The sequence below is a fragment of the Prunus persica genome, chromosome G4 (assembly GCF_000346465.2).
Source record: "Prunus persica cultivar Lovell chromosome G4, Prunus_persica_NCBIv2, whole genome shotgun sequence".
Classification (NCBI taxonomy): Eukaryota; Viridiplantae; Streptophyta; class Magnoliopsida; order Rosales; family Rosaceae; genus Prunus; species Prunus persica.
The window spans coordinates 3374180-3400980 of record NC_034012.1 but is presented as its reverse complement, the minus strand read 5'-3'; the positions used below and the strand labels follow the sequence as shown (position 1 = coordinate 3400980).

The window sequence follows — 26801 nt, the reverse complement described above, 5'->3', positions numbered from 1 at the left end:
AAATAAAATAATAATTTAATAAGAGAGGCGAGTTTTTATGCTTATAAATTCTATTTTGGAATTTCTGAAGAGAGTTGACAGGTGCATTGCATTCGCATCCCATTATAAGTTGTTCACACGATAACTCTGCACTGGGTACATACATTACATTAGTTCAATTATTGGCACAATAATTTATTGGAAACTAATTTTCTAGGTTTTTTTTATTAAAACATTTAATACCAATTATTAACTAAAGAAATAATTATTAAAACATAATTATTAAAGAAAGTATTTAAATAAGCCTAAGAAATTATTTAATTAATAAAAAAGAATATTTTAAAAAGAATAAAATTCACCGAAAAATACTACGAACTCCTTGTAACATGCGCTTTCATCTATGATATCAAATTCACAATTGGACCCCAAAAATTTCCATTTCCAAGTTTCACATAAAACTGAAAACTGAAAATTGAAATCAATTACCAAACATCTTGTGTTTAGTTTTCACTTTTCACTTTTTTTGAAAATTGAAATTAGTTACCAAACAAGTTTTCAATTTTCAGTTTTTGAAAACTGAAAATTGAAAATTGAAAAATAAAAACTGAAAACTGAAAACTGAAATGGTTATCAAATTGGCCCTAAATGAAGTAAGAGGTAGTTGAAGTTTTTGGTATTGGAAAGTGAAGTGAATGCATCTTTATACAAGGGCTTGTGCGTTATGGGCAACAGAAGGTCTACATTTACTAAGAACTAGGATTGATTTTGTAGAGATCTGAAGAAGTAGAAGTAGCAGAGGAACCAATCCACGTTGCATTCGATGAACGAGTGAGGCTCTGAGTTCCAGTTGAGCTCTCTTGGGCAATCTGATCAAACTGGTTTCTCAGAGCTGTTAACCTCATTTCATCACCATAAATACTTGGATCCATAATCAGTTCATGAACAGCAGTCTTCCCTTCAAGCATACTCACTACAGAAGACATACTAGGCCTAAGGGCTGGTGCAGGATTGGTGCATAGCAGAGCCACTTTAACCATTCTAATTGCCTCTTCTTTACTGAAATTGGACCCCAACCTTGGATCTACCAGGTCCATTAAATTCCCTTTTTGTTGCAAAACAAGGGCCTGAAAAAACAGAGAAACCAAACTCTATAAGGATGACCAAATTTTAGTGGAGAAGTCTTTCAAGTAACAATGGCCACAAAACTGTGATTTTAGTTGCATGTACTGAAGGAATTTAAAACGAAGATCCACTTACCCAATCCACAAGGCATACAAAATTCTCATTTGGTCGATATTTCATGTTGTTCTTTCCAGCAACAATTTCCAATGCAACAACACCAAAGCTGTAGACATCTGCTTTGTAGGTTAAATAACCCCATAGTGCATATTCAGGCGCCATGTATCCTCTGCAGAAACCATAAAAAAAAAAAACCTCACATTCAACACTTTTGTGATCAAAGAGCATAAACAAAATTAGACTCGGAAGCTTACATAGTTCCAGCAACTCTGGTGCTAATGTGGGTGTTCTCCTCTTCATCAAGCTTGGCCAAACCAAAGTCTGAGATCTTAGGGCTAAGGTCATGGTCCAGTAATATATTCGTAGTTTTGATGTCTCTATGCACAACCTTCAGTGCAGATTCCTCATGCAAAAAAGCCAAACCTCTTGCTATGCCCAAGCATATTTTCTGCCTTGTAGGCCAGTCCAATTTTAATGGACCTTCCTCTGGACCTGCAACCAACATAGATTCCAAGTTAAGGGATTGTTTATTAGAACAATACCTCTTAATACACCATGTCAGTGTTTGTTCCTCAACTTGATAAGCTTACCAAACAAAGCACGTGCAAGGCTATTGTTTTCCATGTATTCATATACCAACAGTAGTTGATTTGCTTCAATGCAGCACCCATACAATCTAACAAGATTCGGATGTTGTAAACCAGAAATCATGCCTATTTCATTGACAAACTCACGGTTTCCTTGCTTTGATTTTGAAGATAGTTGCTTAACTGCGATTATAGTACCATCCAACAATATACCCTGCATAAAAATATACTTTATTAATTTTCAGTTATAATAAAGTATGGGCCTATAAGTAAGAAACATAGATAATTAATCCAAGAATAGAGGAAAAAAATATAAGGGATGGGGTTGTAAGGTACCTTGTAGACAGACCCAAAACCGCCTTCCCCAATTTTGTTTTTAAGATCAAAGTTGTTAGTGGCAGCTTTAATTTGCCTGAAGGTGAAAAATCCAGTTTGCAGATCCAGTTCTCTAAGAGCTGTCCAAAGAGCAAGGTTATGATATTAACAATGTCTTACGTATTTACAACAGTTCTTTTGAACTTAGTGACTGAGAGTGTATTTTCCTAGTTACGTGGCATTTGAAATAATAATGAGAACAATGTACTACGTGAAACTTTCACAGTAGCTTAATAGCACCTTTTTCCCTTGATGTCTTGCTATCCAGACTGCCTCTCCACCAAAGAATGCCTAAAATCAAGAAAATGAGGCACAAAACGGAAGCTCCAACTGAAGCTCCCACCACAATAGGTACCTTGCTTTTCTTATCATGAGGAGGCGGGAACTCTACAAAATTATAGCAAATGAAAAGCAAAAAAAAGTTTACAATGACATAAGCTTCCGTTGTACGATAAATTGGTATTCGTTTTCTAGTAAACAAACTCTACACCTGGCTGCTTATTCCACTATACTTTAAACAAACTTTTGAATTGTGTGGGTGTGTGTATGGGAGAGAGAGAACTAAAGTTTGCAACTCAGAATATACCAGACTCTAGAGAGATAGCTGATATAAGAGGACCATATGTTCCTCTCTTTGGAGAAGCTGTTGTCCCTTTCCCAGACCAATGAAATCGGATCTCTAAAGTTTTGTTCTTAACCTCAACTGCTTTAAGTTCCTTAATGACTTCCTTATCAACCCCTTGTGCTTCCTTTTCAATGTCAAAATCCTTTAATACCAGTTTCTCCTGTAACAAACTTTATCAATCAGAAATCATCTCACTTAGCATAGACAGTGCATAAACAATGGGATTGGCTACCTGAATATAGACATCAAACATCCGTCTTCCAAGACTGTAAAAAGATCTATTGCCTCGGATTATTATCTCCGAAAAGTGAAGTCTCACAGTATAGTTTCCATTTCCGAAACAGCGTGCATAATACGTGAGAGAAAGAGGAGATAGGCGTGCACTTGTGTACAACTCAGAGTTGTTCATTCCAAGTGTGGATGCATTATTTGCTATGTAGTCATTAGAGGTGGGGTTAGCATCCCAGAAATGTCCAGTAGTACTGATTCCCCAGATAGGTCTCACAGGAACAAATTTTGCTGCACCTCCTAGGTCTGGATCCCCTTCAAAGTTAATTCCTCCAATGGTGGTTGCCTTTCCACCACAATTTATATGTAATGAGTACCGATCTATTCAGTAACAACCACGAAAAAACACCAAATAAAATATAATTAGATTAAAGCAAGTATTTGAGTAGACAAATGAAATTAAAATAGTCTTATCAACCATTTTCCATCATATCATACAAAAACTTAAATTATTAACCGAGTTCTTCAACAAAATCTGCACTAAATTAAATAATTAAAAAGCAAACTCCAGTTGGGTAAGTACAGCATATAACTTATAATCATATTTGAATGTAAAAGATATTTTGTTACCTTTTGGACAAGGATAGCTGTTCAGGCACTCTCCAAATAGTCTAGATAAGTGTACTGAAAATCAGCTTATGTAAATTTGAAGTCAACAGAATGAAAAGAAGAAAAAAATCGCTTCATCACTGAAGACTAATAAGTTAGAAGCTTACGAGTTGTCTCGTGCAGAAAAGCTTTTGAACAAGTTCCTGATACATGCGAAATCAGTTAGGTTCAAAAGAAAATTAAAGGTGAGTGAAGACAGAAAACTGTGCTGAGTATGCCAACTGAAAAGAAAACTGTGCTTACAGGGTTTCTCTACAAGAAGCTGGCTCAGAGCTCTGAGAAAAATTATTGTATGAAACATCTAACTGGCTACACACAGATATAGTAAAATTGTAAGACTCCACCAGAAACAGAATGTGCATCAGACCTCTAAAGAGGTCAGGAGATTAAACTCCACTCAAATTAGAAGTTCCCATAATTCTAAATATATCTGGAAAATAAAACCCAAGCAAATCTGATATAACATGGAAAACATACTAATGACTATCTCTGTTCTTGATCCAGTCTGGAATAGACCCAGTAAGCAAGTTGCTTGTTAGATACCTATTCAGAAAGCAGTTACATAGTCACATTCAGTTTGAAGTATATCATTACTGTTTCAAATGCCAGTTACATGGATGAGGATATTCCAAAAAGGCCCTATGCATCGTGATGTGTCATGAAAACACAACATGCATGAAATTTACATTTCTTACAAGTACTGCAAGTTTGTCAGAGTCGCTAAATCAGGAATGTCTCCTTCCAATCTGTTGAAGCTGAGATCTCTGCAAGAAATAACAAGAGTTATAAGAACCCAAAGTATATTACTTGGATGCTTAACTGAAAAAAACTGAACTCATCAACCAATTGTGATCAAGAAACTATTAAATAATTGTCTGCTTTTCAATTGAACAAGAAAAAAAAGAAATGAAGAAATATTACAATATTTTCAATGTTGTCATTGCTGATATATAAGCAGGGATGCGTCCAGATAAGTTACAGCTCCTCAGCATTCTGCAACATAACTATCTATTAGCACAAGTGCAGCTAAGCGTAGACTAGACTAAAATTATAATAAATAAATAAAAGAGAACATTTTCAAGACTTACAAACTTCCCATGCCTGTCATACTACTCAAGGGTGGAAACTCTGAACCCGTTCCATTTATGTCACTGATCCTTCTGCATTTAATTACATCATGAACCATTGTTTTAAAATATAAAAAAACCCCGTTATAGGAAGCTATAATTAACTAGTAAATTAGTGTTAATACAACTTAGGATGGAATGCAGAACTCACAGTTCTGTTAAATTACTCAAGGCAGAAATGCTAGACGGAATGGGCCCTTGGAGACCACTAGCTTGGATCTCTCTGTCAACAACAAAATTCAAAACGAATAGATGTAACACCAGAAAATTTGTATATCCTAACAATTTACAATATGGGATAGAAAAATCACTTACAATTTCTGAAGTTGCTTCCAGCTTTGAATAAAATAAGGTATTCTTCCTGTGAAGTTGTTACTGCTAATCCTACTGCATAAAGAGGAAGATTGAATAGCATAAAGTTGAAGATTTCTTAACATGCCAAATTTATAAAGTAATTAGAAGTAAAGCAATGTTAAGGGCACAAACACTTACAGTTCTGTTAACTTAGTCAGATTAGTAAGAGCCAGTGGCAACTCTCCTGTGAGATTGTTTGCACTAAGAATGCTGCAGATACCAATGCCAACTTATCAACTGGTACTTGCATATTCAACTTATTTAATATTTAAAAATCAAGAATTAAACCAAAAAAAAAACTGAGGATGAAAGGAAAAAAAAGAAAAAAGAAAAGAGGCTTACAGATTGTTCAAGTTAACCAATTTCCCAAGCTCAGGAGGAACAGTTCCAGAAAAGTTGTTATTCTCCAAGCTCCTGAAAACAGATTCTCCTTCATCACACTAGGCTAAAATCAAATGAAACATAAAATTGATTTTGACAAATAATATGAGGTGGTAAAGAGAGATAGAGCCAGAGCATACATATATATTAGGGTGCTTATGTTTCCCAAGTAGCCAGGGATTGGTCCTGATAAATTGTTCACAGTAATGGACCTGCACAGTGTACACATTTTGTCAGTTCAGTTAATATAAGCTATTATTGGCTAACCTTGCATGAAGTTCAGAAATCCTTTACAGATATTCCAACTTTGTAGAAGCCCATTCACGCGGTATAGTACCGGTAAGGTAGTTCCTGGTAAAATCTCTGTAAACAAGAGTAGAAGATATTAGTAATAACATTACCATTTGTGGAAATGATATAAGAAACGTTTTCAGATGAAAGATGCTATTACAAATAAAAAAAACAAAAATTTACAACTGAAAACGTTTCCCTTACACTCTTGTTAGGTAGGTTAACTTTGCAGCAGATGGTGGAACTACACCAGCAAGATCTTGCCCTTTAAGAAAACTGTATCACAAAAATGTCAGAGATCATAAGAACATAAAGAGTCTTCATTCTGAATCTTCTCCATAGAAAAATAATGAAAACTGGATTGAAATGCTACATAAGATAATTAAACCATAAACAAACGGAAAATGAGTACAAATAAAAGCTTTCAGTTGACGTACATGCTGACAACATGGCAGAAACCATCAGGGTAGGAGCAGTTGCATATGAGAGTGTTGTTGTATAAAGGCAAGTCAGCAGATTTTGGGGTAGCCCAATTTGTATCATTGCTGCATGGATCTATGCTGAAGTTCCAGTCTTTTTTTCCCACTTGTGTTGCTATTTCTTTTAGTGCTTCCACTGCGCACACAAATCAAATCATGAATCTTTTTATTTTTTCCATTTTCTGTGTTTTTTATGCATCGGCCGAGTTTATTTTTCATTTTTTAAAGAAAAGTAGAGTGATTGAGCCTGATATTGGCCCAAATTAATGGTGAAGCCGAATACTAATAGTGATTGGGCTTGGGCCTTCTGCCACCCACCATTCTAACCTAGTAAACTTCTCTAGAAGATACAGATCATGCTCTGTATCTCTCTCAATCATTGAATTTCATATCCATTTCCAGTTGTAATGATGAAAGAAAATTCAGGTCCAACTCTTTAGCTTCATTCATTTCGTTTCCGATTAAAAAGTTGTAACCTTTATGCTTTTGAATCAATATAAATTTAGGATGAAAACAAGTTCTTTCTTTTTTTAAATCTTTTTTGTAAGTTTATATCTAATCTAACCAACATGTAAAATTATATGGGTTCTAATTTTTGTTTATACTGACAAACATTGAACTGGGAGTGCTCTAACACAGTAACACTAGAAAGGCTAAAATGTTCTACCAATTCTCAATCAAAAAGACAAACTTTTGCATTGAGCACTCTGTTCTCTGCTGTTCAACACAACTAAAAAAAACCCAGGCTTCCTTTTTTTCAAAACAAAAATTGAGGCTTTAGTGCATAGATTTTCAGTATCAGCAATACCAACTTGGAAAAACATTCAGAAGACGAAGAAGAGCCAGTATTTACCTTCTGCAGAAGCAAGACGCAGAGATTGTGCTTCAACTTTGACTGTGGATATGCAGAAGCAGAGAACCAACATGGCTACCAAAATGACAAGGTCCGTGGTGGCTTTTGAAACATCAAAATGAAATCTTGCCATCTCAATCCCTGATGTAATATATCAATTCCCTGATATCTGTATCATCCTTATTATTTCTTGGCTCAATCTCAGTCTCAATCTCTGTAGTTAATGAAGGGTCCCTCTGAGCCTTATGAGCCAGTGGACTATTGATGGGCGTGTACAATTTTATTATGTCTCTGACATCGAACTAGCTAGTTGGCCGATTTGATTACATTATTGTCGAGGGAGGTGTTTTGCTTTCTTTGACTATGAAAAGTTATTCATTTCTTTTTTGAGGGTTATTTTGTTGGGGACCATGAAAAAGTTTTCGAATCTCTGTTTGGTACGTGAAATTTGACAACATGGACCCCTTTGATTAGTATCCACTTTGTTTAACATGTGCCTTAATGTTGTTCCTTTCCATTTTTATAGACCATTTTTTGTTTTCTTATACGAAAAATCATGAGATTAGGAAAAATTAAAAACGCAACCCTAAGAAATAACTTTACGTACAAACTTCTTACGCGTTCTTAGTAGAGAGCTATTTTACTCAATATCGGACTAATTTCTTTGCCCTTGATTAATTAATGGGTTAATGTCATAACACCATTTCGAGTTGGCAGGAAGCCGTTTGATTTGTTTCCAAGATTGGAAATACCCAGCTCTGTATGGCTTTGGACCTTCTCCTGCCCATCGCTATATATTATCAACATACAACTGTCTTGTTTAGATTAAAAAAATATCGATCATAATTGTCTTGTCAGAATAAGATTAATATTTATTCAATAATGTTAGTTCCACGCCAGGCTCCCACTTTCTTCTTATTATTTAAAGAAATAGAATTCATAAAAATAATAAACTGACTAAGCTAAAACGTATATGGTCCGGGGAGGATTTCTGATCTCGTAATAAGAAGTCAAACAATACAAATAATAATAATTTCATGTTGGACCAGTTTTTATTGGCTACGTTATTATATATATAAAGTCTCTGGTTGAATTTTCTGTGGGAACTATACATAATTAGTCTCTGAACTGCTGGTCTGTTTTATACTGAAATAGGATGTGAGAGCATGATGCATGCATGTGTAGCATGCTAAGCCATGCCATCAAGCCATCAAGTAAATTTAGCTAAGTAATCAGAAATAGTAATATACTGGTGGGAAGTTTTATAGTATTTCTGATTGAGTTTCTTGATAGCAAAAATATGGACAAGAGAGGTCAATTGTGCATGGCAAACCTTATCCTTTGAAAAGTTGATAAGAAAATGACTTGCTCAATTATTGATAAAATATTGTTAATCTAAAATAATTAATTTATTGTTATTTAACTAGAAAAAAAGAAGTCAAAATCATTGGTCGGGTCAAACAATTCAACCGAAACCATTGCAATTTCCAAATCTCAAACACATGCAAAAGTCGGAATTGACCCAAAAGCTCTCACTTCGAGTTTGAGGTGTTCAAACCTTCCTCACCCAGCTCTAATTCCTTAGAACTGAAACCGATGCATGCCATGCCAACTGGAATTGACAGATTGATCTTGACAATTGTATCGTACGTAAAAGTTGAAGGGCTTTTGCAAATTCATGCCTTTTTTTCCCCCACTTTGCTCAGCTTTGTCACATAGACATAGAGCTTGATCTTTATGTATTTGCAAAAACCCAATATTGTTATTTGAAAAGATACGTACGACTGCTAGTTTGTTTATCATTACACCAGCATTTGCGTAGTTAAGCGCGAAGAAATGTTTATTGTGAAGATTTCATGGGTAGAACTTGTCTCTAAAAACCTACTTGTGAGAAAATAATGTTTAAGAGCTCATAAACCACTCTAGGATATGCTATTTTCCCAACGTGAAATCTTGAGTCCTAGTATTTACATTAGCAAGAACTGGTACTGGGATTGATTTTATAGAGATCAGAAGACGTAGTAGTAGCAGAAGAACCAATCCGTGGTGCATCTGATGATGAAGGAATAAGGCTCTGAGTTTCACTTGGATTCTGTGATGAACTGTGATCAAACTGGTTTGTCAAGGCTGTTAGCCTCAGTTCATCACCGTAAGTACTTGGATCCGTGACCAATTCATGAACAGCCGTACGCCCTTCAAGCATACTCACTACTGCAGACATGGTAGGCCTAAGCGCTGGTGCTGCATTGATGCATAAGAGAGCAACTTTAATCATCCTAATGGCCTCTTCCTCACTCACATCGGACCCCAATCTTGGATCCACCAGCTCCAATAATTCCCCTTTTTGTTGTAAAACAAGAGCCTGAAATTTAGCAGAGAAAAGAGATTTGAAATGGAAAAGCAACTCATAGAAGCAAAGAAGGATTGACCAAGTTGGAAGGACTTTGAATGAAGATCCATCTTACCCAATCCACAAGGCATACAAAGTTCTCATTTGGTCGATATTTCATGTTGTTCTTTCCAGCAACAATTTCCAATGCAACAACACCAAAGCTGTAGACATCTGCTTTGTAGGTCAAATAACCCCATAGTGCATATTCTGGCGCCATATATCCTCTGAACACAAAAAACGATTGTTTTCCTTAGCTGGGTGGAGAAAAGTTCATAAACAACACTACGCTCTGAAATGCAGTTCAGAGAGAAAAAAAAAACAGTATAGCTTACATAGTTCCAGCAATTCTAGTGCTAATGTGGGTGTTCTCCTCTTCGTCAAGCTTGGCCAACCCGAAGTCCGATATCTTGGAGTTAAGGTCTCGGTCTAGTAATATATTTGTAGTTTTAATGTCTCTATGTACAATCTTCAGTGCTGATTCCTCATGCAAAAAAGCCAGACCTCTTGCTATGCCTATGCATATTTTCTGCCTTGTAGACCAGTCCAATTTTAAAGGACTTTCCTCCGGAACTGCAACAAACATGGATTCCCAATCAATGATCTCATTTTTGTTTTTCTTACCATTTCAGTTTGTTGTCACCGGACTTGATAAGCTTACCGAACAAAGCACGTGCAAGGCTGTTGTTTTCCATGTATTCATATACCAACAGTAACTGGTTTGATTCAACACAGCATCCATACAATCTAACAAGATTTGGATGTCGTAAACCAGAAATCATGCCTATTTCATTCACAAATTCCCGATTTCCTTGCTTTGATTTGGATGATAGTTGCTTAACTGCAATTATAGTACCATCCAATAATAAACCCTGAAATAAATATAGTTTAGTAGTTTTCAAGCATGATAAGTATAGGCCTAGAAGTAAGGAACTAGTTATATGGTAATGGTACCTTGTAGACAGATCCAAAACCGCCTTCCCCGATTTTGTTTATAGGATCAAAGTTATTAGTGGCGGCTTTAATTTGCTTGAAGGTGAAAAAACCAGTTTGCAGATCCAGTTCTCTAAGAGCTGTACAAAGAGCAAGGTTAGGATATTAACAATGTCTTAAGTATTTATAACAGTTCTTTTGAACTTAGTGTCTGACAATGTATTTTCCTAGTTACGTGGCATTTGAAAGAATAATGAGAACAATGTACTACGTGAAACTTTCACAGTAGCTTAATAGCACCTTTTTCCCTTGATGTCTTGCTATCCAGACTGCCTTTCCACCAAAGAATGCCTAAAATCAAGAAAATGAGGCACAAAACCGAAGCTCCAACCGAAGCTCCCACCACAATAGGTACCTTGCTTTTCTTATCATGAGGAGGCGTGAACTCTACAAAATTATAGAAAATGAAAAGCAAAAAAAAGGTTACAATGACATAAGCTTCCGTTCTATGATAAATTGGTATTCATTTTCTAGTAAACAAACTCTACACCTGGGTACTTATTCCACTATACTTTAAACAAACTTTTGAATTGTGTGCGCGTGTGTACGGGAGAGAGAACACTAAAGTTTGCAACTCAGAATATACCAGACTCTAGAGAGATAGCTGATATAAGAGGACCATATGTTCCTTTCTTTGGAGCAGTTGTTGTCCCTTTCCCAGACCAATGAAATCGGATCTCTAAAGTTTTGTTCTTAACCTCAACTGCTTTAAAGTCCTTAATGACTTCCTTATCAACCCCTTGTGCTTCCTTTTCAATGTCAAAATCCTTCCACACGAGTTTCTCCTGAAACAAACTTTATCAATAAGAAATCATCTCACTTAGCATAGACAGTGCATAAACAATGGGATTGGCTACCTGAATATAGACATCAAACATCCGTCTTCCAAGACTGTAAAAAGATCTATTGCCTCGGATTATTATCTCCGAAAAGTGAAGTCTCACAGTATAGTTTCCATTTCCGAAACAGCGTGCATAATACGTGAGAGAAAGAGGAGATAGGCGTGCACTTGTGTACAACTCAGAGTTGTTCATTCCAAGTGTGGATGCATTATTTGCTATGTAGTCATTAGAGGTGGGGTTAGCATCCCAGAAATGTCCAGTAGTACTGATTCCCCAGATAGGTCTCACAGGAACAAATTTTGCTGCACCTCCTAGGTCTGGATCCCCTTCAAAGTTAATTCCTCCAATGGTGGTTGCCTTTCCACCACAATTTATATGTAATGAGTACCGATCTATTCAGTAACAACCACGAAAAAACACCAAATAAAATATAATTAGATTAAAGCAAGTATTTGAGTAGATAAATGAAATTGAAATAGTCTTATCAACAGTTTTCCATCAGGTCATATGAAATCTTAAATTAACTGAGTTCTTCTACAAAATCTGCACGAAATTAAATAATTAAAAAACAAACTCCAGTTGGGTAACTAAAGTATGTACCGTATAATCATATCTTGAATCTAAAAGATATATTGTTACCTTTTGGACAAGGATAGCTGCTCAGGCACTCTCCAAATGATCTATAAGTACTGTAGTGAAAATCAGCTTATGTAAATTTGAAGTTGACAGAACGAAAATAAAAAAATGCTTCATCATTGAAGATTAATAAGTTAGAAGCTTACGAGTTGTCTCGTGCAGAAAAGCTTTTGAAGAAGTTCCTGATACATGCGAAATCAGTTAGGTTCAAAAGAAAATTAGGCGAGTGAAGACAGCAAACTGTGCGGTATGCCAACTGAAAAGAAGACTGCTTACAGGGTTTCTCTACCACAAGCTGGCTCAGAGCTCGGATAAAAATTATTGTAAGAAACATCTATCTGGCTGCACACAGATATAGTAAACATGTAAGACTCCATCAGAAACAGAATGTGCATCGGACCTCTAAAGAGGTCATGAGATTAAACTCCACTCAAAGTAGAAGTTCTCATAATTCTAAATATATCTGTGTGTGTGTGTGTGAAAAATATTATGATGACTTAGAAGAATATATCCCTGCAGGATTGAATGGAAAATAAAACCCAAGCAAATCTGATATAGGATGGAATACATACTATTCTCTGCTGTTGATCCAGTTTGGAATAGATCCAGTGAGCAAATTGCTTGTTAGATACCTATTCAGAAAGCAATTACATAGTCACATTCAGTTAAATTATATCGTTACTGTTTCAAAAGGCCAGTTACATGGATGAAATATTGACTATACATGAAATAACTCGGAATTTATGCTGTTCTCCGTCTAAATTTATGCATGCGGTATGTAATTTAATATAGGTAGATATGATATATTCCGGGGAGGCCCTATGCATTATGAAAACACAACCTGCATGAAATTTACATTTCTTACAAGTATTCCAAATTTTTCAGAGCTGCTAAATCAGGAATGTCTCCTTCCAATCTGTTGAAGCTGAGATCTCTGCAAGAAAATAACTAGAGTTGTGTTATAAGAACCCAAAGTTTATAACTTGGATGTTTAACTGAACAAATTGAACTCATTAACCAAATTGTGATAAATATATAAAATTAAATAATTGTATTATGTGCAATTGAACAAAAAAAAAAAAAAAAAAAAGGTAGTATTACAATATTTTCAAGCTTGTCATTGCTGATATATAAGCGGGGATGCGTCCAGATAAGTTACAGCTCCTCAGCATTCTGCAACATAACTATCAATTAGCACAAGTGCAGGTAAGCGTCGACTAGTCTAAAATTATAAATAAAAAAATAAAAAAAGAGAACATTTTCAATACTTACAATTTTTCCATGCCTGTCATACTACTCAAAGGTGGAAATTCTGAACCCGGTCCATTTATGTCACTGATCCTTCTGCATTTAATTGCATCATGAACCATTGTTAAAAAGAATCCCTGTTATAGGAAGTTATAATTAACTTGTAAACGCAGATTTAGGTTCTTTAGTGTTAATGCAACTTAGGATTGAATGCAGAACTCACAGCTCTGTTAAATTACTCAAGGCAGAAATGCTAGACGGAATGGGCCCTTGGAGACCACTAGCTTGGATCTCTCTGTCAACAATAGAATTCAAAACGAATAGATGTTACACCAGAAAATTTCTATATCCTAACAATTTACAATATGGGATGGAAAAATCACTTACAATTTCTGAAGTTGCTTCCAGCTTTGAATAAAATCAGGTATTCCTCCTGTGAAGTTGTTACTGCTAATCGTACTGCATAAAGAGAAAGATTGAATGGCATAAAGTTGAAGATTTCTTAACATGCCAAATTTATAAAGTAATTAGAAGTAAAGCAATGTTAAGGGTACAAACACTTACAGTTCTGTTAACTTAGTCAGATTAGTAAGAGCCAGTGGCAACTTTCCTGTGAGATTGTTTGCACTAAGAATGCTGCAGATACCAATGCCAACTTATCAATTGGTACTTGCATATTCAACTTATTTAATATTTAAAAATCAAGAATTAAACAAAAGAAAACTGAGGGTGAAAGGAAAAAAAAAGGAAAAAATAAAAGAGGCTTACAGATTGTTCAAGTTAACCAATTTCCCAAGCTCAGGAGGAACAGTTCCAGAAAAGTAATTATTTTTCAAGCTTCTGAAAACAGATTCTCCTTCATCACACTAGGCTAAAATCAAATGAAACCTAAAATTGATTTTGACAAATAATATGAAATGGTAAAGAGAGATAGAGCCAGAGCATACATATGTGTTAGGGTGCTTATGTTTCCCAAGTAGCCAGGGATTGGTCCTGATAAATTGTTCACATCGACGGACCTGCACAGTGTACACATTTTGTCAGTTCAGTTAATATAAGCTATTATTGGCTAACCTTGCATGAAGTTCAGAAATCCTTTACAGATATTTCAACTTTGTAGAAGCCCATTCACGCGGTATAGTACCGTTAAGGTAGTTCCTGGTAAAACGTCTGTAAACAAGAGTAGAAGATATTAGTAATAACATTACCATTTGTGGAAATGATATAAGAAACGTTTTCAGATGATGGATGCTATTACAAATAAAAAAAATAAAAATTTACAACTGAAAAAGTTTCCCTTACACTGTTGTTAGGTAGGGTAACTTTGCAGCAGATGGTGGAACTACACCAGCAAGATCTTGCCCTTGAAGAGAACTGTATCACAAAAATGTCAGAAATCATAAGAACATAAAGAGTCTTCATTCTGAATCTTCTCCATAGAAAAATAATGAAAACTGGATTGAAATGCTACATAAGATAATTAAACCAATAAATAAACAAACAGAAAATGAGTACAAATAAAAGCTTTCAGTTGACGTACATGCTGACAACATGGCAGAAACCATCGGGGTAGGTGCAGCTGCATATGAGAATGTTGCTGTATAGAGAGTCAGCAGATTCTGGGGTATTCCAATTTGTGTCCTTGCTGCATGGATCTATGCTGAAGTTCCAGTCTTTTTTTCCCACTTGTGTTGCTATTTCTTTTAGTGCTTCCACTGCGCACACAAATCAAATCATGAATCTTTTTATTTTTCCATTTTCTGTGTTTTTTATGCATCAGCCGAGTTTATTTTTCATTATTAAAAGAAAAGTAGAGTGATTGAGCCTGATATTGGCCCAAATTAATGTTGATGCCAAACTAGTGATTGGGCTTGGGCCTTCTGCCACCCACCATTCTAACCTAGAAAACCTCTCTAGAAGATACAGATCATGCTCTGTATCTCTCGCAATCATTGAATTTCATATCCATTTCCAGTAGTAATGATGAAAGAAAATTCAGGTCCAACTCGTTAGCTTCTTTCATTTCGTTTTCGATTATAAAGTTGTAACCTTTATGCTTTTGAATCAATATAACTTTAGGATGAAAACAAGTTCTTTCTTTTTTTAAATCTTTTTTGTAAGTTTATATCTAATCTAACCAACATGCAAAATTATATGGGTTCTAATTTTTGGATATACGACAAACATTGAACTGGGAGTGCTCTAACACAGTAACACCAGAAAGGCTAAAATCTTCTACCAATTCTCACAGTCCTGATCTCTTGGACCCCTGTAGTCTAAGAGATTTATGGTCACCCACCGTTGGATGTAAATTCAACGGTTGACTTGAATCGGGTAATAATCATTTATGTCATATTGCATTTATATATATCATTTTGAACCATTGTATTAATATCCAACGGTGGGTGATCACAATCTCTTGGACTCCTGTGGTCCAAGAGATCGGGACTGCCAATTCTCAATCAAAAAGACCAACTTTTGCATTGAGCACTCTGTTCTCTGCTGTTCAACAAAACTATTTTATAAAAAAAATCAGGCTTCAATTTTTTCATAACAAAACAAAAACTGAGGCTTTAGTGCATAGATTTTGAGTATCAGCAATACCAACTTGAAAAACCATTCAGAAGAAGAAGAAAGAAGAGATTGTGGTTCAACTTTGACTCTGGATATGCAGAAGCAGAGGACCAACATGGCTACCAAAATGACAAGGTCCATGGTGGCTTTTGAAACATCAAAATGAAATCTTGCCATATCAATCCTTGATGTAATATATCAATTCCCTGATATCTGTATCATCCTTATTCTTTCTTGGCTCAATCTCAGTCTCAGCCTGAGTCTCCTTAGTTAATGAAGGGTCCCTCTCAGCCTTATGAGCCAATGACTTTTGATGGGTGTGTCTGTTGTTATGTCTATAACTTCGAACCTAGTTGGCCGATTCGATTACATTATTGTCGAAGGAGGTGTTTTGCTTTCTTTCACTATGAAAAGTTTTTCATTTCTTTTTTGAGGATTTTTTTTTTTGTTGGGGCCCATGAAAAGTTTTTTTCTAATATTTTTTTTTTTGACAACATGACAATATGGACCCCTTTGATTATTCTAAAAGACTTTATATCACAAAAAGTTTTGAGGTTTACAAAATAAATCTTGAGGTTTACAAAACCATCAAATTGTGTCTTTCTTGTTTTTGTGTGTCATGTCATTCATGGTTGTCAAGGTTAATATATGTGCTCATAAATAGTCTTTACTGTCAAGTTCCGTCGAAAACTTCGTTAGTTTGCTGATGTAGCATATATGTGGAATACACATATCCAATAATATAGTGCCACGTATATTTTAAATACAATATATATTTTAAATAATTTAAAATTTAAAATTCATAAAAAATTAAAAATGAAAAAACCAAAAGAAAAGTTGTATTTTAAAATTTAAATTATTTTTAACAAATATAAATTATATTTTAAATACATAAGCACTATATTATTGGATATGTGGGCTCTACATATATGCCACATTAAAAACAAACGGAGTTTGTGACAAAATGACCATTTTTGAGCATACATATTAATCTTGAAGATCACAAATGACACCCAAAAAAAAAAAAAAAGACACAATATGATAGTTTCGTAAACTTTAGGGACGTTTTGTGATGAAAAGCCTATTCTAAATCTGACTTTCCTAGTGATTACTATTAACATATGAGTATTTGAATTATTCCCTAATTATGAGAGAGAGAGAGAGAGAGAGAGAGAGAGAGAGAGAGAGAGAGAGAGCATCAAATTCAAAAGGGTTATGTATTTTAATTTTTGCAACGGTTGATATCAATGAATAAGATGAAACGTGTTAATAAAAGATGACAACGAATAATACTAAGTGTTAAAAAAATTAAAAATTAAAAATTAAAAAGAGGTTGGTTTGATTTAGTTTAGAGGGTTTCAAAAAGGTCAAAACAAACCACACGAAACTAATTGTGGTTTGGTTTGATTCATTCAGTCCAAAATTACAATTTTTTAGTGAAAAAAATAGAAACAGTGGCACTCAGAGAGCGGTCTGGGGAGGATACAGCCTCCAGCGACCAATAAGCAACAAAAGCGCTTTAAGGAGATTCCAAAATCACGCTCCAACAGATGCCAACATGGAGCCATGGATCTGAAGAGGATGACACAGTAGAGCGGAAGAGGTTGCGGGAATTCGAGCCTAGCAGGGAGTGATCCAAGATCAGAGTTTTGGGACAAGGAAAGGAAGAGGAGATGGGGAAAAAAGAGGAAAACAACACTGGCTATGAAAAAGGGTGGATAAGAACCAGCAGAAATGAGCATAAAGCCTAAGCAAAATCACCAACAGCGGGTGAAGGAGACTCTCAAACAGAGAGGGTGCGAACCAAAATGCAAGAGAGAGGGCAGAGAGAAAAGTTGGGAAAGTCGACCCTCATGTGCCCTACTACACCACTGTGATTATGAAGTGAGGCTTGAGTGAATGCATAGATATTAGTATTACCAATATATACAAACTTAAACAAGAAGAAGAGTAAGTTACCTTCTGCAGCAGGCAGACGCGAAGCTTGTGCTTCAACTTCGACTGATTTGGTGCATAAGCAGAGAACCGAAATGAGCATAATAAGGTTCATGATGGTTTTTGGAGCAATACAATTAACTCCTCTTGCCATTTATCCTTGATGCACTACAATGGTAAGAAAACTCTCTCGGAATTTCTCTCTCTCTCTCTCTCTCTCTCTTTATCTCATCGGCACTGTTCTTTCTTACTCGGGCTTGTACAATGCACACAAACCATTACCTATTTATAGGCAAGGAGGGCAAGACCCTTCAGTGAGAGTGGGGCCTTTCTTATTTCATATTCATACTAATCATGCTTGTGTTCATACATGCTGCTACGCTCAGTTTTTACCATAGGACTTGAAGAGCAACTACCCTCAGTTTCCGTCCTCAATGTCTATCAGTCAATATGATAGACTTTGACAATTAATTACTATGAGTTTCCTTATGCATACAGTGGACTTGACGATTGATTTGGTCCCCAACAGAAGGATATTCTACCGAAATTTCGAGAGAAACTTCGCGCTTGGAAAATTTCTTTTCTTTTTCTAATTCCGGTTTGGCCCATGTGTAGGACCTGTAGGTATATATATTTTTACATAAATCTCCTCCTTCTAACCTTAATCAGCCCCAAAATCAAAGAGAGGAAGAAGAAGAGAAAAAAAAAACAGAGAGAGAGAGAGAGAGAGTGAGAGAGAGAGAGTTGCAGAGGGAGAGAGGAGAGCTTGCGTGAGAAAGAGGAAGAGTGTGTGCGCGTTAATATACTATTATGGGTCTCACAGTTGGGTCACAATATACAGTCGTTTGCCACTGCTTCTCTAGGAAGTAATTATGCTCATAAGCGCTTCTAACAAAAGCGCTTTTATTATAAAAATCTTGAATTTTCATAAAAAATTAAAGTGCTTTATGGAAAAGCACTTTAGAGTGCTTTATGGAAAAGCACTTTAGAGTGCTTTATGGAAAAGCACTTTAGAGTGCTTTATGGAAAAGCACTTTAGAGTGCTTCCTGAATAAGCACATAGCAGGTGCTTCTCCAGAAAGCGCTTCTATGACCCAGAAACGGTTCTAAACTTTTCTGCCAAACGCTGTCAGAAGCGCTTTTAGCTATCAGAAAGAGCTTTTGGCCCTTCCAGAAGCACTCCCAAACAGATATTAAAGTAGTCAAACAACTTGGCTTATGATACACAAGCACAAATTATAATTAATGGTGGGAAATATTTGCTCCTTTGATATGTCATCATTAATCTTAATCATTAATTAAGTAGATTTTCATTTGAATGCAAAATCATTTAGATAAGAGTTGGCCTCTCTTTAGAACCAAAAAAAAAGAACAAATGAAGAAGAAAGAGTTGGCCTCTTTTTGGAGATGGGATATCCTCATTTTCTAACGGATTGTTTGATAAGTATTTCATTTTCATTTTCATTTTTTTTGAAAACTAAAAACATGTTTGATAACCGATTTCGTTTTCAGTTTTCAAAAAAGTGAAATTTATTTTTCAAAATCACCCTTATTTTTTAAAACAACTTGAAAGCATTTTCAGTTTTCAGTTTTTTTTTTCAATTTTTTTTTTTTTGCACTCCTATTTCATTCCTTAATTTTACATTATGACACATGAAATGCACTCAAGTTATCAAAATTTGGTATTTGGGACCTCCTGACTTGGACCCGGTCGCTCGATTCTTGCGTTTGGCTACATACCCAATCTAAGCCTGAGAAACTCCATCTCCAAAATTCACCAAAAAATCATCCTAATTCAAAAAAATTCGCCAAAAAATACTACGAACTCTTTGTAACATGCACTCTCATCATGTGATATCAAATTCATAATTGGACCCCAAAAGCTTCCATTTTCAAGTTTCACATAAAACTGAAAACTGAAAATTGAAATTAGTTACCAAACATCTTGTTTATAGTTTTCACTTTTCACTTTTTTTGAAAATTGAAATTAGTTACCAAACAAGTTTTCAATTTTCAGTTTTTGAAAACTGAAAATTGAAAATTGAAAAATAAAAACTGAAAACTGAAATGGTTCTAAATGAAGTAAGAGGTAGTTGAAGTTTTTGGTATTGGAAAGTGAAGTGAATGCATCTTTATACAAGGGCTTGTGCGTTGTGGGCAACAAAAGGTCTACATTTACTAAGAACTAGGATTGATTTTGTAGAGATCTGAAGAAGTAGAAGTAGCAGAAGAACCAATCCACGTTGCATTCGATGAACGAATGAGGCTCTGAGTTCCAGTTGAGCTCTCTTGGGCAATCTGATCAAACTGGTTTCTCAGAGCTGTTAACCTCATTTCATCACCATAAATACTTGGATCCATAATCAGTTCATGAACAGCAGTCTTCCCTTCAAGCATACTCAGTACAGAAGACATAGTAGGCCTAAGGGCTGGTGCAGGATTGGTGCATAGCAGAGCCACTTTAACCATTCTAATTGCCTCTTCCTTACTGAAATTGGAACCCAACCTTGGATCTACCAGGTCCATTAAATTCCATTTTTGTTGCAAAACAAGGGCCTGAAAAAACAGAGAAACCAAATTCGTATAAGGATGACCAAATTTGAGTGGAGAAGTCTTTCAAGTAACAATGGCCACAAAACTGTGATTTTAGTTGCATGTACTGAAGGAATTTAAAATGAAGATCCACTTACCCAATCCACAAGGCATACAAAATTCTCATTTGGTCGATATTTCATGTTGTTCTTTCCAGCAACAATTTCCAATGCAACAACACCAAAGCTGTAGACATCTGCTTTGTAGGTTAAATAACCCCATAGTGCATATTCAGGCGCCATGTATCCTCTGCAGAAACCATAAAAAAAAAAAACCTCACATTCAACACTTTTGTGATCAAAGAGCATAAACAAAATTAGACTCGGAAGCTTACATAGTTCCAGCAACTCTGGTGCTAATGTGGGTGTTCTCCTCTTCATCAAGCTTGGCCAAACCAAAGTCTGAGATCTTAGGGCTAAGGTCATGGTCCAGTAATATATTCGTAGTTTTGATGTCTCTATGCACAACCTTCAGTGCAGATTCCTCATGCAAAAAAGCCAAACCTCTTGCTATGCCCAAGCATATTTTCTGCCTTGTAGGCCAGTCCAATTTTAATGGACCTTCCTCTGGACCTGCAACCAACATAGATTCCAAGTTAAGGGATTGTTTATTAGAACAATACCTCTTAATACACCATGTCAGTGTTTGTTCCTCAACTTGATAAGCTTACCAAACAAAGCACGTGCAAGGCTATTGTTTTCCATGTATTCATATACCAACAGTAGTTGATTTGCTTCAATGCAGCACCCATACAATCTAACAAGATTCGGATGTTGTAAACCAGAAATCATGCCTATTTCATTGACAAACTCACGGTTTCCTTGCTTTGATTTTGAAGATAGTTGCTTAACTGCGATTATAGTACCATCCAACAATATACCCTGCATAAAAATATACTTTATTAATTTTCAGTTATAATAAAGTATGGGCCTATAAGTAAGAAACATAGATAATTAATCCAAGAATAGAGGAAAAAAATATAAGGAATGGGGTTGTACAGTACCTTGTAGACAGACCCAAAACCGCCTTCCCCAATTTTGTTTTTAAGATCAAAGTTGTTAGTGGCCGCTTTAATTTGCCTGAAGGTGAAAAATCCAGTTTGCAGATCCAGTTCTCTAAGAGCTGTCCAAGGAGCAAGGTTAGGATATTAACAATGTCTTACGTATTTACAACAGTTCTTTTGAACTTAGTGTCTGAGAGTGTATTTTCCTAGTTACGTGGCATTTGAAAGAATAATGAGAACAATGTACTACGTGAAACTTTCACAGTAGCTTAATAGCACCTTTTTCCCTTGATGTCTTGCTATCCAGACTGCCTTTCCACCAAAGAATGCCTAAAATCAAGAAAATGAGGCACAAAACCGAAGCTCCAACTGAAGCTCCCACCACAATAGGTACCTTGCTTTTCTTATCATGAGGAGGCGTGAACTCTACAAAATTATAGAAAATGAAAAGCAAAAAAAAAAGGCTACAATGACATAAGCTTCCGTTCTATGATAAATTGTGTGCGCACGTGTGTACGGGAGAGAGAGAACTAAAGTTTGCAACTCAGAATATACCAGACTCTAGAGAGATAGCTGATATAAGAGGACCGTATGTTCCTCTCTTTGGAGAAGCTGTTGTCCCTTTCCCAGACCAATGAAATCGGATCTCTAAAGTTTTGTTCTTAACCTCAACTGCTTTAAGTTCCTTAATGACTTCCTTATCAACCCCTTGTGCTTCCTTTTCAATGTCAAAATCCTTCCACACCAGTTTCTCCTGTGACAAACTTTATCAATCAGAAATCATCTCACTTAGCATAGACAGTGCATAAACAATGGGATTGGCTACCTGAATATAGACATCAAACATCCGTCTTCCAAGACTGTAAAAAGATCTATTGCCTCGGATTATTATCTCCGAAAAGTGAAGTCTCACAGTATAGTTTCCATTTCCGAAACAGCGTGCATAATACGTGAGAGAAAGAGGAGAGAGGCGTGCACTTGTGTACAACTCAGAGTTGTTCATTCCAAGTGTGGATGCATTATTTGCTATATAGTCATTAGAGGTGGGGTTAGCATCCCAGAAATGTCCAGTAGTACTGATTCCCCAGATAGGTCTCACAGGAACAAATTTTGCTGCACCTCCTAGGTCTGGATCCCCTTCAAAGTTAATTCCTCCAATGGTGGTTGCCTTTCCACCACAATTTATATGTAATGAGTACCGATCTATTCAGTAACAACCAAGAAAAAACACCACATAAAATATAATTAGATTAAAGCAAGTATTTGAGTAGATAAATGAAATTAAAATAGTCTTATCAACCATTTTCCATCATATCATACAAAAATTATTAACCTAGTTCTTCAACAAAATCTGCACTAAATTAAATAAATAAAAAGCAAACTCCAGTTGGGTAAGTACAGCATATAACTTATAATCATATTTGAATGTAAAAGATATTTTGTTACCTTTTGGACAAGGATAGCTGTTCAGGCACTCTCCAAATAGTCTAGATAAGTGTAGTGAAAATCAGCTTATGTAAATTTGAAGTTGAATGAAAAGAAGAAAAAAATCGCTTCATCACAGAAGTAAGTTAGAAGCTTACGAGTTGTCTCGTGCAGAAAAGCTTTTGAACAAGTTCCTGATACGTGCGAAATCAGTTAGGTTCAAAAGAAAATTAAAGGTGAGTGAAGACAGAAAACTGTGCTGAGTATGCCAACTGAAGAGAAAACTGTGCTTACAGGGTTTCTCTACAAGCAGCTGGCTCAGAGCTCTGAGAAAAATTATTGTACGAAATATCTAACTGGCTGCACACAGATATAGTAAAATTGTAAGACTCCACCAGAAACAGAATGTGCATCAGACCTCTAAAGAGGTCAGGAGATTAAACTCCACTCAAATTAAGAAGTTCCCGTAATTCTAAATATATCTGGAAAATAAAACCCAAGCAAATCTTATATAACATGAAAAACATACTAATGACTATCTCTGTTCTTGATCCAGTCTGGAATAGACCCAGTAAGCAAGTTGCTTGTTAGATACCTATTCAGAAAGCAGTTACATAGTCACATTCAGTTAAAGTATATCATTACTGTTTCAAAATGCCAGTTACATGGATGAGGATATTCCAGAAAGGCCCTATGCATCGTGATGTATCACGAAAACACAACATGCATGAAATTTACATTTCTTACAAGTACTGCAAGTTTGTCAGGATCGCTAAATCAGGAATGTCTCCTTCCAATCTGTTGAAGCTGAGATCTCTGCAAGAAATAACAAGAGTTATGTTATAAGAACCCAAAGTTTATTACTTGGATGCTTAACTGAAAAAAATTGAACTCATCAACCAACTTGTGATCAAGAAACTATTAAATAATTGTCTGCTGTTCAATTGAACAAGAAAAAAAAAGAAATGAAGAAATATTACAATATTTTCAATGTTGTCATTGCTGATATATAAGCAGGGATGCGTCCAGATAAGTTACAGCTCCTCAGCATTCTGCAACATAACTATCTATTAGCACAAGTGCAGCGAAGCGTCGACTAGTCTAAAATTAGAATTAATAAATAAAAGAGAACATTTTCAAGACTTACAGACTTCCCATGCCTGTCATACTACTCAAGGGTGGAAATTCTGAACCCGTTCCATTTATGTCACTGATCCTTCTGCATTTAATTGCATCATGAACCATTGTTTAAAAAAGAATAAAAAATCCCCGTTATAGGAAGCTATAATTAACTAGTAAATTAGTGTTAGTGCAACTTAGGATTGAATGCAGAACTCACAGTTCTGTTAAATTACTCAAGGCAGAAATGTTAGACGGAATGGGCCCTTGGAGACCACTAGCTTGGATCTCTCTGTCAACAACAGAATTCAAAACGAATAGATGTTACACCAGAAAATTTCTACTTCCTAACAATTTACAATATGGGATAGAAAAATCACTTACAATTTCTGAAGTTGCTTCCAGCTTTGAATAAAATCAGGTATTCTTCCTATGAAGTTGTTACTGCTAATCCTACTGCATAAGGAGAAAGATTGAATAGCATAAAGTTGAAGATTTATTAACATGCCAAATTTATAAAGTAATTAGAATTAAAGCAATGTTAAGGGTACAAACACTTACAGTTCTGTTAACTTAGTCAGATTAGTAAGAGCCAGTGGCAACTCTCCTGTGAGAATATTGGCACTAAGAATGCTGCAGATACCAATGCCAACTTATCAACTGGTACTTGCATATTCAACTTATTTAATATTTAAAAATCAAGAATTAAACAAAAGAAAACTGAGGGTGAAAGGAGGAAAAAAGAAAAAAGAAAAGAGACTTACAGATTGTTCAAGTTAACCAATTTCCCAAGCTCAGGAGGAACAGTTCCAGAAAAGTTGTTATTCTCCAAGCTCCTGAAAACAAATTCTCCTTCATCACACTAGGCTAAAATCAAATGAAACTTAAAATTGATTTTGACAAATAATATGAGGTGGTAAAGAGAGATAGAGCCAGAGCATACATATATATTAGGGTGCTTATGTTTCCCAAGTAGCCAGGGATTGGTCCTGATAAATTGTTCACAGTAATGGACCTGCACAGTGTACACATTTTGTCAGTTCAGTTAATATAAGCTATTATTGGCTAACCTTGCATGAAGTTCAGAAATCCTTTACAGATATTCCAACTTTGTAGAAGCCCATTCACGCGGTATGGTACCGGTAAGGTAGTTCCTGGTAAAATCTCTGTAAACAAGAGTAGAAGATATTAGTAATGACATTACCATTTGTGGAAATGATACAAAAAAAAACGTTTTCAGATGATAGATGCTATTATAAAAAAATAAAATACAAATTTACAACTGAAAACGTTTCCCTTACACTCTTGTTAGGTAGGGTAACTTTGCAGCAGATGGTGGAACTACACCAGCAAGATCTTGCCCTTTAAGAAAACTGTATCACAAAAATGTCAGAGATCATGAGAACATAAAGAGTCTTCATTCTGAATCTTCTCCATAGAAAAATAATGAAAACTGGATTGCAATGCTACATAAGATAATTAAACCAATAAATAAACAAACACAAAATGAGTACAAATAAAAGCTTTCAGTTGACGTACATGCTGACAACATGGCAGAAACCATCAGGGTAGGAGCAGTTGCATATGAGAGTGTTGTTGTATAAAGGCAAGTCAGCGGATTTTGGGGTAGCCCAATTTGTATCATTGCTGCATGGATCTATGCTGAAGTTCCAATCTTTTTTTCCCACTTGTGTTGCTATTTCTTTTAGTGCTTCCACTGCGCACACAAATCAAATCATGAATCTTTTTATTTTTTCCATTTTCTGTGTTTTTTATGCATCAGCCGAGTTTATTTTTCATTTTTTTAAAGAAAAGTAGAGTGATTGAGCCTGATATTGGCCCAAATTAATGTTGATGCCAAAATACTAATAGTGATTGGGCTTGGGCCTTCTGCCACCCACCATTATAACCTAGTAAACTTCTCTAGAAGATGCAGATTATGCTCTGTATCTCTCTCAATCATTGAATTTCATATCCATTTCCAGTTGTAATGATGAAAGAAAATAAATTCAGGTCCAACTCTTTAGCTTCTTTCATTTCATTTACGATTATAAAGTTGTAACCTTTACGCTTTTGAATCAATATAAATTTAGGATGAAAACAAGTTCTTTCTTTTTTTAAATCTTTTCTGTAAGTTTATATCTAATCTAACCAACATGTAAAATTATATGGGTTCTAATTTTTGTTTATACTGACAAAAATTGAACTGGGAGTGCTCTAACACAGTAACACTAGAAAGGCTAAAATGTTCTACCAATTCTCAATCAAAAAGACCAACTTCTGCATTGAGCACTCTGTTCTCTGCTGTTCAACACAACTAAAAAAAAAACTCAGGCTTCCTTTTTTTCAAAACAAAAATTGAGGCTTTAGTGCATAGATTTTGAGTATCAGCAATACCAACTTGAAAAAACATTCAGAAGAAGAAGAAGAGACAGTATTTACCTTCTGCAGAAGCAAGACGCAGAGATTGTGCTTCAACTTTGACTGTGGATATGCAGAAGCAGAGAACCAACATGGCTACCAAAATGACAAGGTCCATGGTGGCTTTTGAAACATCAAAATGAAATCTTGCCATCCCAATCCCTGATGTAATATATCAATTCCCTGATATCTGTATCATCCTTATTCTTTCTTGGCTCAATCTCAGTCTCAATCTCTGTAGTTAATGAAGGGTCCCTCTGAGCCTTATGAGCCAGTGGACTATTGATGGGCGTGTACAATTTTATTATGTCTCTGACATCGAACTAGCTAGTTGGCCGATTTGATTACATTATTGTCGAGGGAGGTGTTTTGCTTTCTTTGACTATGAAAAGTTTTTCATTTCTTTTTTGAGGGTTATTTTGTTGGGGACCATGAAA

General features: G+C 35.6%; 3 protein-coding genes and 1 long non-coding RNA gene across 4 annotated transcripts; 1 reads left to right on the top strand and 3 right to left on the bottom strand.

The window, feature by feature from the left end:
* On the top strand, positions 302-20013 carry LOC109948907. Its single transcript, XR_002271353.1, has 2 exons — positions 302-636; positions 19894-20013. It is a non-coding gene; the product is annotated as an uncharacterized LOC109948907 (long non-coding RNA).
* On the bottom strand, positions 442-7409 carry LOC18781279 (probable leucine-rich repeat receptor-like serine/threonine-protein kinase At3g14840). The gene is made up of 24 exons (XM_007213642.2): positions 7188-7409; positions 6293-6470; positions 6060-6131; positions 5859-5927; positions 5705-5776; positions 5526-5597; positions 5322-5393; positions 5145-5216; positions 4981-5052; positions 4791-4862; positions 4624-4695; positions 4398-4466; positions 4180-4245; positions 3946-4011; positions 3810-3845; positions 3664-3704; positions 3038-3414; positions 2767-2965; positions 2421-2567; positions 2142-2260; positions 1809-2019; positions 1473-1710; positions 1237-1387; positions 442-1103 (listed from the first exon to the last, which is right to left on the bottom strand). The coding sequence occupies exons 1-24, from the start codon at positions 7318-7320 to the stop codon at positions 726-728; spliced, it is 3054 nt and encodes a 1017-aa protein (XP_007213704.1). The 5' UTR covers positions 7321-7409; the 3' UTR covers positions 442-725.
* Positions 8953-18170, bottom strand: LOC18781287 (probable LRR receptor-like serine/threonine-protein kinase At1g07650). Its single transcript, XM_020562770.1, has 24 exons — positions 17829-18170; positions 14836-15010; positions 14598-14669; positions 14397-14465; positions 14243-14314; positions 14064-14135; positions 13860-13931; positions 13683-13754; positions 13519-13590; positions 13320-13391; positions 13149-13220; positions 12913-12981; positions 12620-12679; positions 12324-12389; positions 12194-12229; positions 12051-12100; positions 11427-11803; positions 11156-11354; positions 10810-10956; positions 10531-10649; positions 10238-10448; positions 9912-10149; positions 9653-9803; positions 8953-9549 (listed from the first exon to the last, which is right to left on the bottom strand). The coding sequence occupies exons 1-24, from the start codon at positions 17956-17958 to the stop codon at positions 9160-9162; spliced, it is 3063 nt and encodes a 1020-aa protein (XP_020418359.1). The 5' UTR covers positions 17959-18170; the 3' UTR covers positions 8953-9159.
* On the bottom strand, positions 19883-26710 carry LOC18781425 (probable leucine-rich repeat receptor-like serine/threonine-protein kinase At3g14840). The gene is made up of 24 exons (XM_007214496.2): positions 26386-26710; positions 25483-25660; positions 25245-25316; positions 25041-25109; positions 24887-24958; positions 24708-24779; positions 24505-24576; positions 24328-24399; positions 24164-24235; positions 23972-24043; positions 23805-23876; positions 23572-23640; positions 23354-23419; positions 23119-23184; positions 22983-23018; positions 22846-22886; positions 22226-22602; positions 21955-22153; positions 21679-21825; positions 21400-21518; positions 21067-21277; positions 20731-20968; positions 20495-20645; positions 19883-20360 (listed from the first exon to the last, which is right to left on the bottom strand). The coding sequence occupies exons 1-24, from the start codon at positions 26516-26518 to the stop codon at positions 19983-19985; spliced, it is 3054 nt and encodes a 1017-aa protein (XP_007214558.1). The 5' UTR covers positions 26519-26710; the 3' UTR covers positions 19883-19982.

Coding starts and splice junctions, on each gene's coding strand:
- LOC18781287 (XM_020562770.1), bottom strand. CDS start 17,958: ATGGCAAGAGGAGTTAATTGTATTGCTCCAAAAACCATCATGAACCTT. Junction 10,957..11,155: donor AGCTATCTCTCTAGAGTCTG/GTATATTCTGAG, acceptor ATAATTTTGTAG/AGTTCACGCCTCCTCATGAT. Junction 10,150..10,237: donor CCTTGCACGTGCTTTGTTCG/GTAAGCTTATCA, acceptor TGTTTGTTGCAG/TTCCGGAGGAAAGTCCTTTA.
- LOC18781425 (XM_007214496.2), bottom strand. CDS start 26,518: ATGGCAAGATTTCATTTTGATGTTTCAAAAGCCACCATGGACCTTGTC. Junction 21,519..21,678: donor CAAGACATCAAGGGAAAAAG/GTGCTATTAAGC, acceptor CTCCTTGGACAG/CTCTTAGAGAACTGGATCTG. Junction 20,646..20,730: donor ACCAGAGTTGCTGGAACTAT/GTAAGCTTCCGA, acceptor TGGTTTCTGCAG/AGGATACATGGCGCCTGAAT.
- LOC18781279 (XM_007213642.2), bottom strand. CDS start 7,320: ATGGCAAGATTTCATTTTGATGTTTCAAAAGCCACCACGGACCTTGTC. Junction 6,132..6,292: donor TTCTGCCATGTTGTCAGCAT/GTACGTCAACTG, acceptor TTTGTGATACAG/TTTTCTTAAAGGGCAAGATC. Junction 5,217..5,321: donor CTGACTAAGTTAACAGAACT/GTAAGTGTTTGT, acceptor CTCTTTATGCAG/TAGGATTAGCAGTAACAACT.